The sequence below is a fragment of the Leucoraja erinacea genome, unplaced genomic scaffold (genome assembly GCF_028641065.1).
Source record: "Leucoraja erinacea ecotype New England unplaced genomic scaffold, Leri_hhj_1 Leri_69S, whole genome shotgun sequence".
Lineage (NCBI taxonomy): Eukaryota > Metazoa > Chordata > Chondrichthyes > Rajiformes > Rajidae > Leucoraja > Leucoraja erinaceus.
This window is the reverse complement of record NW_026576619.1, coordinates 440,568-456,065: the sequence shown is the minus strand read 5'-3', so window position 1 is coordinate 456,065 and position 15,498 is coordinate 440,568. Positions and strand designations below refer to the sequence as shown.

Here is a 15,498-nt window from a genome sequence, read left to right as displayed (position 1 = left end):
CGAGGGACACGTCCGCTGTCACTCAGGCGGGGGGGGCGGGTCCGCAAGGTGCGCATGCGTAGTGGCGCTGCACTGGTCATGTATCAATGGTGAGGCGGAGGGAAGATGGAGGCGATGTTGCGCGGCAGCCGGGCGGCGCTGGAGGTGAGGATGGGGGTCAATGTTGCGCGGCAGCCGGGCGGCGCTGGAGGTGAGGATGGGGGTCAATGTTGCGCGGCGCTGGAGGTGAGGAGGGGTCGATGTTGCGCGGCGCTGGAGGTGAGGATGGGGGTCAATGTTGCGCGGCGCTGGAGGTGAGGATGGGTCGAGCCGGGTGGCGAGGGATCGAGCAGGGGGAATCTGCTGACATTGATACTCGACACCGTAACGATACAGAGCAGAGCAAGTCCCCCGACTTTGAGTTTTCGCAGGGCTTGTCGACCTTCATCTTCGACTGTTCCTAAACTCAGCTGTCCGCGTCCTAACTTAGAGAACCTTCGTTCCCGCTATCTCATATTGGCTCAGTATCCCACAGAACGCAAATGCTAATCTTCGAAACAAAAATACAGAAGGTGTTGATGAATACCCAGCAAGACCAGCCTCAACAGGGAGAGAAATAACCTGAGCGAAAGTTTCTGATTCGTAACTCTTCATGGGAACTAGACACCCATGCAGACCTTACAACAATTCCTTAGCACCTTCTGATCTTTGACCTAGAGTGGCACCTGGTTAAGTAGTACTATTTAAAAAATATCCTCATGTTTGAATTACTGTGTAGCTGTTGCCTTCACATCCTCGGTGGCTACCCCAGCCTCCGCATCCCTTCCTATATTTGTAACCTCAATCAACCCCCATACTCAACACTGTAGTGTCTCCCTAAAGCTGCGATGCCCTGCCGTTTCCCCCCTATCTCTTTAGTACCATTCTTCCCCTTTGGTGCTGTGGTGTCCCAGACACGATGACCTTCTACCACTCTGCTCCTCCAATTTTGCCCTCATACTCATCACCAATTTCTATCACATCTTTGTTCCATCTGTGTTTTTGACTGCCAGGATCCTGACCTTTGGAATTTGCTCCCTGGTCTCTCAAATTCTTGCTTCTCCTTTTCCAGAATGTAGTTAAAAGGTTTGGCCATACTTTTGATTGCTGCCTGATTAGCTCTTCATTTGATTCCCATGTTAAACGTTAACTGCTTTATGCACCTGAGAATATCACAATGTTACTGAAGTGTATGTTGTGGTTCTGATGACCACAAATTGTACAACACGTTCCGAGACACTGCAAGTGCTCAAGTCTCAGGACAAGTTAACCTGTGGTTCACATTGTATTGTGAGGGAAACATGTGCAATGAGACCACTGATCTTGCCATTTCACTGATAAAAGCATCTTCTGATTTGTTTCCTCGCTTAGTAATGTGCAAATAAAGTTTTCTTATTACCATCATTTTGTGTGATACACATCCTGTGAAATATTTTGGGGTAAGGTTAGAACAATAAATGGGCTTAATAAATACATTTTGCTGTCAGTGCAAGTTGAAACATTTTCTATATCTTCAGGGGTTGATTGTCCAATGATGTTCTAAAAAATGTTTAGTCACAAAGTATTGGAGTAACCCAGCCTGTCAGGCAGCATCTCTGGTAGACATTTTCAGTTAGGTAACATATACTCAGGTAACATTTTCAGTTAGGACCCTTTAGATTGATTGTAATAGAGGGCAGAAGGCTGGATGAAAGGTGGGGATGGACCAAAGTCAGGCAATAGATAGGTAGATACAGGTTAGGTGGGTTTGATTGGCAGATGCATGGACATTTGCTCTGGCTTTCTTATGTTAACCTGTAGACCGATCTAAAAATCAATGTAAGATCGATGTAAGGCTGGATAGCTCTATCTCAAAGGTAGTTGTGTGAGTGGCAATGCTGAGGACATGGCACTCCCTCCACACTGCCTTCTGACCACACAGAGTGCTCCCTCTGTATCTGATGCATACACTGGAGATTTTGGTAGGTTCTTGGACATTAGACAACCGTGGAGTGATACCTTGGCATGTGATCATTTGGAGCTTTGCTGATTTATGTACGCAAACATCAAGCCAAAGGAAGCCCTGATGTTGCTGCTGGTAACTTTTTGATGGTGTTTGTCCCCTCTATCAGCTACATGGGAGGGATGCACCAGGAGTGCATATCGTCCTGGGAAACGAAGCTTGTGATCTGGACTCCATGGTTTCTGCCATTGTGTTGGCCTACTTCCTTACCAAGGTTAGTAGGTGTGATGATGTCGCCACAATACAAAGGCATTGACTAAACTTGTTTTTTTAATGATTTATACATTTGAAAAGTGTTGCTCCCTAATCTTATTCACACTGAGCCACATTCAACCGTCACCCCTCTGCTGGTTAACCGCGTTAAACCCAATGCCAGCAACTCTCACCCTCTGCTCCTTCCATGGCCTCACTCCCTCCCTATCTTGGAAAATCTTGGAAAGTGTTGCGAACTGTTGAGCTCCATAGACCAGTGCCATGGCAGTGGTTCGAATGTGTGCACCATCTGTAAGCAGTACCACACTTACTCGCACTGGTTCAGCTGACAGCATGTCCCAAACCATCAGCCTTTATTGCCAAACACAAGAGTAGCAGGCAGTGAGGAGCAGCTTCCCCTCTGGCTCATGCATTGCCCTGATTTGGAAATATATCACTTGTTATCTAAAAGTTATACCTCCTTTTCCATCAGTACTGTGAATTATCTTCACCAGATGGACTGAAGTAGTTCAAGAAGCCAACCCTCACCACCACCTCTGGAGCAGACAACAAATGCTGGCATTGTCTGGAGCCCACATACCATGTGAATGAAAGAAATGTCATCTTGTGCTGTGTCCTATGTTCGTTCTTCTGACACAAAGCTTTCCCTTGTTTATAATTAAAACTATATTCATACTTTTAAACTGTCAGCATGCATTGGATTGGGGAGGTAAGAATGCAGAATTTCTGTTTGCATTGGAAACATACATATTCATACGATTATTAGCCTAATAAAACACAAACCAGAAACTAATATAAAAAATGCCAGGAAAAGCTCACGTTTCACAGATGCTGCTTGACCAGCTGAGTTTCAGATACCCAGGTAGACAAAAGTGCTGGAGAAACTCAACGGGTGCAGCAGCATCTATGGAGCGAAGGAAATAGGCAACGTTTCAGGCCAAAACCCTTCTTCAGATTCTTTCAGATACCCAGTGTCTGCAGTTTTTTTTCATTTCCATACACATAAACCTCCCTACTTCTATAGTCATCACTTCTATAATCATAAAAACCATTTCGACATGACATGATATGTGAACTTTTCTCTCTGCAGATGCTGCTTGATCTGCTCCATATTTGCACCATTTTATTTCAGCATTTTAATATTTGCTGTATTCTGTTTTGGAGTTAGAATTACCTGCTTGCTTTTCTACTGTTTATAAATAACTCGGGGATTGTACTATGCCTCATTTATTTTTAATTATGCACATGGTATGGGAGCCAGCGTTTATTCCCCATTCCCAGCTGCTGCATAGGCCATTTCAGGAGACAGTTTTGCATAATCCATGTCTCTGTGGCCTGGTTAGTAACAGGCCGAGACTGAATCAGTTTATGGTCACTTTTGTTGAGATGTTTGAGATGGATTGCTTTAAATCACAGAATTTATAATCTCCAATTGTGGTGGTATTTGAACCACAAGGGAAAGTGAGATTTGAAGATAATTTGTCAGGTAATTAGCATGCTCCCAAATCCACTCTTGTTCCCTCTTGCATGTTGGGGCAAGGTAGACTTGGACATGGTGACACTCGGATTTCACAATATCAGAAGAAACAAATATCTGCAGTAACGTTCCACAGATTCATCCGTCCTCTTTTCTATATTTAAATACAGACTTCATTGGAGCAAAAGACTGCCTTTGTGCCCATCTTGAATATCCCACGATCTGAGTTTCCTTTGCGTGGCGAATGCACTTTCCTGCTGCGGGAGAGCCAGCTTTCTGAAGACCTGCTGATATTTCGGGATGAGATTGATCTGCAGAGCCTGCACAAGGAGGGACGGCTACAGTTGACATTGGTTGACCACAATGTCCTATCCAGGTACAGGGAGCAGAAATAAGATGCTTGATAACTTGAAGCATGAAATGTTGTTGGAGTAAGAAATAAAGACGTATTAATTAGCACCACTGAGGGAAGTGTCCTCGTCGCTAAGGTAGGGATATGTTATTAACAGAGAGACCAAGGTCTTGGATTAGCATCTCACCCGAATACACCCATCGAGCAGTTCCCCACTCGGTAAAGCGCTGCTAACATAATTTTGAAACTTTCCTTCCACTGATACAGGTGATCCCCATCTTACAACTGTTTGGAAATTCAACCTGATAGAATTCACAAATTGCTACCCAAAAAATTGGAAGTAAAATTGAATCTCGCGCAATTTACACGTTTTAACAAAAATATGTATACAAAAAATGTATGTTTTCCACCTCACATTTTCTGACGCTTGCTCTGATGATGTGGCTTTGTGTTAGAGAAAATCTTGACAGGGACAGTTTTCTAGGAAAGCAAATCGCACCTCTTGCACCCCCCCAATTATGTGACTCCAAATGACTGTAGAAGAAAACAAAACAGGAATTTGAAAAGGGCTGGCGAGCGCAGACCCAAGGGAGTGGGACTGATTGGCGAGCTCCTTCAGAGATGATCTGATAGATGGTCTCCTGAATGATTTTTTTCAGGAGTTATAAAGTCTCCTTACTGAAGAATGGGAAGATGCTGTTACACATTTAGATACTGGTAAACAGAGAAACATAAAATGCTGGAAATACTGTGTAGATCTGGCAGTATTTGTGGTCATTGACCTGAAAAGTTACATTTCCTAAAATTGGGAATAGTTATTCAAGTGGTGGAGTATAAAATTACAGAAGCATAGAATGAATGGGATAGGAAAGGAAGCAACAAAGATCTCTTCAGGAATTAGTTATCCAGGAACTTGAAAGCTGGGTGTTGTGAGTTGTCCGTGTCTGGGTGTGCCACCGTGTGGGATGGTAGGTATCGAAGAGCATACACTATCACTCTGCATCTGTCCCTTTCCCACAGAGCTGATGCAGACCTGGAGAGTGCCGTGATGGAAGTCATCGATCACCGACCCCTGGAGCGGCCTTTTAGCCCTGGCTGTGTCGTAACCTGTGAGCCTGTGGGCTCCTGCTCCACTCTAGTAACCGAGCGGATCGTCCAAAGAGCGCCCGACATTCTTGATAAGGAGCTTGCTTTCTTACTGCGCAGTAAGAGTTCCACTGTGATTTCTGACGTATTGGGGTATGGTTTCATTTTCAGGGCAGGTGGGTGAAGACAAGGTGGAGAGACGTTAGTAATGGAGGAATCTGACAGTGGTGTCAACATGTTTTGTTGTAGAAGTCAGTAACAGTTAACCACCTAATTGGCCATTGATTATTCGGGAATGTATTTCCTCCCATTTGGACGAGAATGGGTTAATTAGGGACAGTCTTATGGTTTAATATGTGCAGGTCATGCCTTACGAATTTGAGTTTTTATGAGACATGATGAAGGTGATGGATAATAATAAGCGATTTTGGTATTCCGAAAAACGCAAGGAATCGTGGGATTTGCCAAAGGTCACTCGCTATAAAGAAACAAAAGTGAACGAAGCACTGGCTGTATAAACTGTATAAATTTGTATCTTTATTCATGATTTATGTGTAAAAATATATTTTATCTGAGGAATGGGGGTGCCAGGTAGCGGGAGAGTGGGATGTAACAGCGAGAGAGAGGGGGCAGGTGTGACCAGGAGATGGGGAGAGACATCCTTGGCAGGTGCGCGCACACAGACCTGCGCCTCATCTTCAGCCGGGATCGAACCCGGGTCCCCGGTGCCGCAAGCGCTGCCGAACCGCCACTGGACTGTCCCCGTCCACCCAGAGCCGAGCTGGAGCCAGCGCCTCTCCCCACACCAGCTGCAAGTCCGGGGCCACCCCGGACACCTCCAACCACCCCCGGACTGGACGGGACACCCGGGAGGGGGTGGGGACGGCCCAGCAGCATCTCAACAGCGCCGGACCACGACCACGACGAAACGCAAGCCTGCACAGAACGTAGCACCACTGTTAGCCGAGAATGTTTATAGCAAATGACCTATGACCAGGGCATGCTCAGTCAGAATACCAAAGTCACTTATTGGGCAGTGAATGATGTCTACATGGATTTTGGTAAGGCATTGATAAAGTCCCCCATGGTGCATGGGATTCATGGTGCCTTGGTCATATGGATTCAGATCTGGCTTATTGATAGAAGAGAGCGTCAAAGTATATAATGGGATATAGATAAGCTATAGAAATTGGCGGAAAAATGGCAGATGGAGTTTAATCCAAGCAAGTGTGAGGTGATGCATTTTAGGAGGTTGAATGTAAGGAAAAATACACCAATCAATACAATTGGTGGCAAGACCCTTAACAGCATTGTTGTAGAGAGGGATCTTGGGGCCCAAGTCCATAACTCCCTGAAAGTGACAAGGTATGTAGTTAGAATGGTTAAGGCATATGGTATGCTTGCCTACATAAGTCATGGTATTGAGTGCAAGAGTCAGGATGCCATGATGCTGCTTTATTGGACTTTGGTTAGGCTACATTTGGAATATTGCATTCAGTTCTGGTCACACCAATACAGGAAGGATACAGTAGAGGCTTTGTAAAAGATGCAGAAGATTTATTAGATTGATGCTGGCGGTGCAATGGCGGTGCAGACTCGAAGGGCCGAATGGCCTACTCCTGCACCTATTTTCTATGTTTCTATGTTTACTTGGATTAGAAGGTATTAAATAGAAGGAGAGATTGGATAGACTTGGATTGTTTTCTCTTGTTCGCTGAGAGGAGTACCGATAGAAATATATAAAATTATGAGAAGCATAGGGTGGACAGCCAGAATCCTTATTTGTCAGCAACAAACATGTTTAGGAAGACAGACCCAAAAAACTGGAATAACTCATTGGGTTAGGCAGCATCTCTGGAGAAAAAGAATAGGTGACGTTTCGGGTCAAGACCTTTTTTCAGATTGATGTTTTGGTTGAGACCCTTCTTTACCTCTATCTGCAGTTCCTCCCTACACAAACCTGTTTGGGAACCTGGAACAGGACAGAATGGGAGTAGAGAGGGAAACTCTTTGCGCAGAGAGCAGAGCTTACGGGAAGAGCTTGAGGTGAACTGTAGAGACAGGTTTAAGGCAAAGCTGGAAAAACACAAGGAAGAGAGCAATTGAGGGGAGATGGGGAGGCTGATGTGGAGCTGAAACACTCACATGGAATGGACAGACTGAATGACCTAATCCCGTGCAGTAGGTTTATGTTTATAGCGTTGCAAGGCCAAGCTGATTACTTCATTGCTCCTAAACTGCAGGTACCATAGTGTTGGACTGTATCGACATGGCTCCAGCAGCAGGGAAAGTTACACCAAAGGACTCTGAGTATGTTGCTGTGTTAGACTCCAGATTCCACGATCTCCCGCCCAGCAACACTGTCTTCGAGGCACTGCAAGAAGCCAAGTTTGACGTTAGTGGTAACTATCATTCCATCGGCGATGCTCCAGAACCAACCTTGGGTCCGTAGGGGTGGGGTTGGAAAGGGGAAGAGGTCAGGAATTAATGTGGTTGTGTTATACTGGGAGACCACCGTTTTACTGTAAGGAATGCAGCAGGTGATCTAGGCACAGCTAGTGTCACAAGTGGGAGGCCCAGTGTTCATTGTTAGATAAGTTTGAGATGAATATCAGTCAGTACTGTGGTACCCAGGAGAAGTGCTTCTGTAATGCCCTCTGGTTGACCAGAGAGATGACGGGGCTTGAGTTTAGGCTTTCCCTCTGCACCAACCCTCCCAGCTTTCTGCATTCCATTCTCTCATCAATTGCTCCATCCTACAATGACCTCATGTTTGACTTCCTCCCTCTCTTTTTGTTCAACCCGCTGAACTCTGGCTCTAAGCCCCAATAGACAATAGGTGCAGGAGTAGAGGCCATTCGGCCCTTTGAGCCAGCACCGCCATTCAATGTGATCATGGCTGATCATCCCCAATCAGTACCCCGTTCCTGCCTTCTCCCCATATCCCCTTTAAGAGGCCTATCTAGCTCTCTCTTGAAAGTACCCAGAGAACCGGCCTCCACCGCCCTCTGAGGCAGAGAATTCCACAGGCTCACAACTCTCTGAGAAAAAGCGTTTCCTCGTGTCCGTTCTAAATGGCCGACCCCTTATTGTTAAACTATGGCTCCTGGTTCCGGACCATCGGGAACATGCTTCCTGCCTCTAGCGTGTCCAAACCCTTAACAATCTTATATGTTTCAATAAGATCCCCTCTCATCCTTCAAAACTCCTGAGTGTACAAGCCCAGCTGCTTTATTCTCTCAGCATATGACAGTCCTGCCATCCCGGGAATTAACCTTGTAAATCTACGCTTCACGCCCTCAATAGCAAGAATGTCCTTCCTCAAATTAGGGACCAAAACTGCATACAATATTCCAGGTGTGGTCTCACTAGGGCCCTGTACAACTGCAGAAGGATCTCTTTGCTCCTATACTCGACTCCTCTTGTTATAAAGACCAACATGCCATTTGCTTTCTTCACTGCCTGCTGTACCTGCATGCTTACTTTCATAGACTGATGAACAAGGACCCCCAGATCCCGTTGTACTTCCCCTTTTCCCAACTTGACACCATTTAAATAGTAATCTGCCTTCCTGTTTTTTATACTAAAGTGGATAACCTCACATTTATCCACATTAAACTTCATCTGCCATGCATCTGCCCACTCCCCCAACCTGTCCAAGTCACCCTGCATTCTCATAGCATCCTCCTCACAGTTCACACTGCCACCCAGCTTTGTGTCATCTGCAAATTTGCTAATGTTACTTTGAATCCCTTCATCCAAATCATTGATGTATATTGTAAATAGCTGCGGTCCCAGCACCGAGCCTTGCAGTGCCTGCCATTCTGAAAGGGACCTGTTAATCCCTACTCTTTGTTTCCTGTGTGCCAACTAATTTTCTATCCATGTCAGCACTCTACTCCCAATACCATGTGCCCTAATTTTGCCCACTAATCTCCTATGTGGGACCTTATCAAATGCTTTCTGAAAGTCCCGGTACACTACATCTACTGGCTCTCCCTTGTCCATTTTCCTAGTAACATCCCCAATAAATTCCAGAAGATTAGTCAAGCATGATTTCCCCTTTGTAAATCCATGCTGACTAGGACCGATCCTGTTACTGCTATCCAAATGTGCGGCTTTTTCATCTTTTATAATTGACTCCAGCATCTTCCCCACCACCCATGTCAGGCTAACTGGTGTATAATTCCCTGTTTTCTCTCTCCCACCTTTCTTAAAAAGTGGGATAACATCAGCTCTGTGAGGTCCCATTTTATAAGTTTCCACACATTGTTTGCAGTGAATGCAGGTAGTCATGACCATTGTACTGGCACCTGCTTTTGGGTAAAGCCCTCCAATTGTTCCTCATCTTCCTTACCCAATAGTTCTACAATTTCATATTTTCAGCATCCATTGTTTAGCTATCTGTTAATTTTCTTATGTGTCCTTGTCACAACACTCGGTACATTTAAAACTAAATCTCTTTGTTATGCCTCTGTTTTTTGACAGTTTTCTGGCCCAATATCTTTGTTGGTTGTTTGGAATGAGCCCTGACCTGGACCTGTTGGCACATTGATCCATGGCTTTTCCCAATGTGAGAATGGATCGGGATAGTTGAGAGTGATAGTTACCATCCTAAGTTGTTTATTTCTGCCAGGGCTGACCACAGAGCAGATGCTGAGGAAGGACCTGAAAGCTGTGTTTGGCGGAGATGTTCGCTTGGCCATCAGTGCGGTCTTCTTGACTCTTGAGGTAGGTTATATGGGGCAGTAGAACACTTCAATGGACGTACGTACGGGTGCCAGTGAAGCAGGAGGGTGAGACAACGTACAGACCTCGGCATGGATTTATAGGCCTTGGCTGTTGCAGCTTTTTCCTGGGTTTAAATTAGGGAGCAGGTTGCAGCGGGGCAGTGGAGGTAGGCTGCAATACCCCAGTGTAGGAGATGGAGAATTTCAGAAAGTTCTGTTGGAGAGGAAGTGTCCTCTTGTTGCTTTGGGAATGGGAGGAGGGCAGTGCGGTATAGATCAGCATTTGAGTCATAGTCACGGAGTCAGACAGTTTGGAAAGCATCATCCACACCAACCAGGGACACACATTAATTGCATCTTCCAAATCCTAGCCCCTAGCCTTCTATATCTGTATGTTTCAAGTACTTGTCCACATATCAATTCAACTCTGCTTTCTCCACTCTCTCCGGCTGTGTGTTCTGGGTCCTTGCTACTCTTTGGGTGAAGGTCTTCCTCAGATCCCCTCTAAACCTCTTCTTCCTGGCCCCAAGTCTGTGTCCTCCATTTTTATCTTCCGTCGATAAGGGGAAGTGTTCTCTGTAGTTTATATGTATATTTTTACATGCTTCATTCATGTTCCCTCTCAACCTTCTGCCCCCGCGGGTTCTCTGGATGCTTTCAAGAGAGAGCTAGATAGGGCTCTTAATAATAGCGGAGTCAGGGGATATGGGAAGAAGGCAGGAACAGGGTACTGATGATCCATGTACAGCCAGGTACAGCCATGATCACATTGAATGGCGGTGCTGGTTCGAAGGGTCGAATGGCCTACTCCTGCACCTATTGTCTATTGTCAAATTGCATTATCTCCCATTTATCAAGATCACATTTCATCTCGCATTTTGCTATCATGTCAGCAAAGTCCACCCTCCACATTATCAACAATCTTTATCATCTCTGAATTTACTGATCACGCCTCCTACATCCACATCTAAATTGTTCATGTATATAATGAACAGCAAGGGACCCAGCACTGATCCTTGAAGAACACCACTAGTTACAGGCATCTGATCACAAAACGAGCCTCTTTCACCTATTGCCTAGCCAATTGTGGATCCAATTTGGTGACGATACCCACAAATACTTCACTAACAGTGATGCCCCCAGATGAATGCTGATCAAGCAGGTTTTCTAACAACCCACCCACACCTCAACTCCCAATCTCTTACAGAGGGAGATGAATTGGAATTGTTATTGGTGCGAGTGATGGTTTGTTGGGGACCACGAGATAAGGATGCTGGGAGGTGAGATGGAGTTAATATATAGATTGTACCATTGAATTGAGGAAGAGAATGGTCTTTTGTTTCTGTGTAACAAAATTGTCGCATGTTTGGCATGTCATTTGTAATGGGATGTACTCGTCCTCAGTGCCGATTAAATATATCATTAAGATTGAATTCTTAAGGTTATGAGTGAATCTGTAAGAAATCTGGGATCTGACGTACCTGCCATAGTTAGATTACCAGTTTATTCTGAGGTGGCAGTATTGGAGCTGTACTGCATGTCCCTACTTTGCTCCCACCCCCCTCCCTATGCAGTGAAGTGTACAGGGTTGATCTACAAAATGGACTTGACTGTACTTTCACCTTTTCCTGCAGGAATTTCTGGCCCGTCCCCGTGTGAAAGAGGAATTGGAAGATTTCTGTCGGACAAGAGGTTATGACGTTCTGGTTATCATGACCGTTTCCTTCAATGAGAAGAAGGAACCTTCTCGTCAGCTAGCTGTCTACAGCCCCTGCAGCCATTTCAAGGAATTGGTAAGGTGCATTGGCCTGTAGTCAGATGATATATGTCTGCTCTACAATAGTTTACCAGACACTGATCTGACAGATAGAACCAGTGCAAAGTCTGTTAGGCAACACAGAATTAGCCTAGGCAACATTAAGTGTAACGAGGTGGATGAACCTGATCCTAGGTTGTATCTGAAGTTTCAAGTCAAGTCAAGTCAAGTTTATTTGTCACATACACATACGAGATGTGCAGTGAAATGAAAGCTGTTAGTTACTGTGGGTGTGTGTAAATGATGAGGTCAACACACTTTCTCTGTAGTCTTCAGGGAGATGAGTGGCTGTAGATAATGGAGAAGCAGTTGGTGTTAATGGAATTGATCCTTTCAAGCTGTCATGGCATTGGCAAAGTTATGGAATGAGCCCAGGATGAGAAGGTTTTGTTCTGTTCAGTTCTGTGAGCACAGAGGTTGGGAGATGAGAATGGTCAGCATAGCTTGGTTAGGGTGGGAGCTGAGTGAATATTTCAAAAAAATAATTATATGCATTAATGTAATGGCCATTAGGAAGGTTTTTGACAAGATAAAACATGGAAGACTCATTCAAACGGTAAGAGCCCTTGGGATCCAAACCCGTTCAATAAATTGAAATTGAAATTGGATTGATGACAGCAGGATGCAGGTGGTGTGTTGTGTTTGTAAGTCTATATACAGTCGTGTCATGCAGAGACCTTTGTTAAGTACATTAACAACCTAATATCAAAGGTAAGAAGTATGATAAATTTTCCGATGACATGAGAGTTGGTGATAATAAGGAAAGTAGTGATCAGCTGCAGAATAGTGTCATCAGTAGTGTAAACTATTGTAGAGCAATAGTAGTGATCAGAAGGTCAGATGGCAGAGCAATGGACTTTATTTCAGAAAATGTGAGGTGATTACTACAGCGGGGATATAGAGTGAACGGAAGAAGCTGAAGATCAGGATACACACAAATGCTGGAGAAACTCAGTGGGTACAACAGCATCTATGGAGCGAATGAAATAGGCAACGTTTCGGGCCGAAACCCTTCTTCAGACTGATGGGGGATGGGGGGAGGTGGGGAGAAGAAAGGAAAAAGGAGGAGGAGCCCGAGGGCAGAGGGAGAGTTAGGAAGGGGAGGAGACAGCAAGGGCTAACAATTGTGAGAATTCAATGTTCACGCCACCAGGATGCAGACTCCCCAAGCGGAATATGAGGTGCTGTTCCTCCAATTTGCCTACTCTGAAGATCAGGATCCCTGAAGGCAGCAGCACAGAACAATAAGGTGATTAATAAGGCGTTCATTACAAGGGCATAGAATATGAGAACAAGGAGGTAAACCATGAAAATACCATGTAAGCCACTGGTGAAGTTACAGCTGGAGCACTGTGTGCACACAATAAGGGTGTAGCAAAATCAGTAATGCGATTAGAATGCAGGTAACTAAGGAGCATTGGTCTTGCCAGCAATCCCACACTGTTAAATATGGAAAGTCGTGGGATTATGGGTTGTGGATCGGCCTGAAAGGAGCAATTCTAGATTGTAACCTTCAGACTCTGCAATTGCAGGTGAGCTGTGCATTGGAGAAATCTGAGGCTCCTTCGCTGCAGCTGTTGCCAATGTATAGCCCGTCCTCAGAGATTGCTGCCTACTCCCAGGGCAACCGGTTGGCTTCTCGCAAGAAGGTGCTGCCCATCATTGAGATCTTGCTAAAGGCCCTGGAGACAAAAGGAGCAACAGCAATGCATGGGTGCCACGGATGGAAGGAAACCAGCAACATAGCCCAAATGGTGCCAACAAGTTGCGCAGACATCTGCCAGGACGAAGACTTGCAGCTGCCTCCTACTCCCATGAACAGCCTGGTGGACGGTTGCCCGCTCGATGGTGGCTTGCCCAAGCTGACACCAGAGGACATCCTGGAGAAGATTAATCAAATGCCTGGCAAGAGGTTGGCAGGCACACCTTGCTCTGACAGCCATTAACCCTGGATTTGTGTAGTCTGACTGATTGTCGTTCTGTTCTTTTGACACAGTAGGTAGGAGAAGCCATTTGAACCACTTGATGTGGCTGACCCTTGCCAATGCCTTTAGGCATAAGTTGTTGTGAGTAGGACAATGGAAATGTGAGCTGTAAGCCCCATCCCCGGCTGCTGCCAAACGGGCTTCCTGAATCTAGGGCTGGGGCCAATCATTGCTCTTCCACATAATCCGACAACTCACACATATCTTAACAACGTAGAAACAGAAACAGCCCATTTAACTTCAAGACCTGTTCTGCTATGCAATGCAATTAGGGTGATGTGTGCCCTGAATTACTCTCTTTTCCCCCACCCACCCACCCTCCCTTCCCATCCGACAGTAAAAGTTTATCAATCTCAGATTTAAAAGCAATAGCTGAGCATCAATTTCCATCAGCAAGCGAATTCCAAACTTCCATCATACATTATGTGCAAACAAGTTTCCTATCATTTCTTAAGGATTTAGTTCCCAATTTTACAATTTGCTGCATCCCAGGTACCCCAACCAACAAAAATTGTTCTCTCTATCCTGTCAGCTCCTCTTTGCTAGTACAGGTATCAACGTGTCAATAAAACTACTCAACCTTTTAAATTCTAGGTATACAACTATCTCTTCTTGCAGTCTAGGTATTCCAAAAACCTAGGTCTTTCCAATGCCAACATGTCTTTCGGTGATAAGCCATTCCTCTGTAATGGAACAAGAATCCATACGTTGATGGTTTTGGTTAAGAGACCTGTATATTATTCAAAGGAATGTGAGATAAGGCATGGGGTAAGTAAACTATCTCCCAGTACCCCCCCTTCCCCCAACACCAAGTTGCCCAGACTTTGAATGAAAAACCCAAGGGAGAAGTAGACCAGTTCTAAATTTGGCAGTGACCACTCGCTGTCTGGGAGGCAGCAGCTCCTGATATCTTCTACATATCAGCAGGTACTGAGATTTTAGGAATTAGGAAATCCATTCTGCTTAAATCCCAGAAGCTGGAATTGTGTAGTCGGACTGGATATGTTCAGAACGCCAAGAAAGACAGCTTGGCTATACTTGGAATATTGTGTGCAATTCTGGTCGCCCCATGCAGGAAGGCATGTGCAGACTTTGAAGAGCCTTGGGACTGATTACCAGAAGCAGCCAGCAGAAGGCAGGATACTCCACTCCACCAGTAAAACTATGTTGGAATGTCCCTGTAGTGGGAGGGGTGGAGTTTGGCTCCAGACCAGCACCAAAGATACAAAACAGGAAGAGCAGAACAGTAATGAGCAGAATTCAGGAAGCTGCTGCTTGTGTGTCGCAAAACAAACCTGCATGTGAAGAAACTGGCTTGAAGAAAAACTTCCTCTTCCACCACTGGGTCAAAGGTGGGGAAAATAACCAAGGCTGGAGCTTCATTAGAACTCACTGCAGCAGAAATTACTAACCGCAATAAAAAGCACAGGTGTTCAATGATTTGGCTATCAAAACCTGCCCATGTTTTTTGCCTGTAATGATGGTTGTCCTGAAATGCCATCACATTAAAGATTTGAGAGGTCTCCCATTCATATTGTATTGGTCGCATCCTGATATCTCAAACACTTCACTGCCCATGTGGTGCCTTTGATGAGGTACTTCTGCATGTTGGAGAGACTCTGTAGGTGAGGTGATAGAACGGACTTCTGTCAGCCCTTTCTCAATGGAACCAAATGTTCACACCAATAATTTGAAGACAAATACACAAGGTCACCGTGATGCTTCAGGTCGATAGCAATCCCTCAACTATCATCGCACATGAGAGTTAATGTAGTCATCTCTCACAGTCCACCTTGAAGCTTACAAACTCCACCTCACT

At 45.1% G+C, this 15,498-nt stretch overlaps 1 protein-coding gene across 2 annotated transcripts; it reads left to right on the top strand.

Moving 5' to 3' along the window:
- prune (prune exopolyphosphatase) lies at positions 1–15,211 on the top strand. 2 transcript variants are annotated; one of them, XM_055631252.1, is made up of 8 exons: positions 1–144; positions 2,130–2,234; positions 3,881–4,086; positions 5,083–5,267; positions 7,392–7,550; positions 9,785–9,879; positions 11,513–11,671; positions 13,227–15,211. In XM_055631252.1, exons 1-8 carry the CDS (start codon positions 106–108, stop codon positions 13,638–13,640), a joined length of 1,362 nt encoding a protein of 453 aa, XP_055487227.1. In that variant the 5' UTR covers positions 1–105; the 3' UTR covers positions 13,641–15,211. The 2 variants fall into 2 exon arrangements, with proteins under 2 accessions (XP_055487227.1, XP_055487228.1); XM_055631253.1 differs by having other exon boundaries at positions 76–190.
- Positions 15,212–15,498: the final 287 nt, after the last annotated feature.

Coding starts and splice junctions, on each gene's coding strand:
- prune (XM_055631252.1), top strand. CDS start 106: ATGGAGGCGATGTTGCGCGGCAGCCGGGCGGCGCTGGAG. Junction 9,880..11,512: donor CGGTCTTCTTGACTCTTGAG/GTAGGTTATATG, acceptor CTTTTCCTGCAG/GAATTTCTGGCCCGTCCCCG. Junction 11,672..13,226: donor GCAGCCATTTCAAGGAATTG/GTAAGGTGCATT, acceptor CTGCAATTGCAG/GTGAGCTGTGCATTGGAGAA.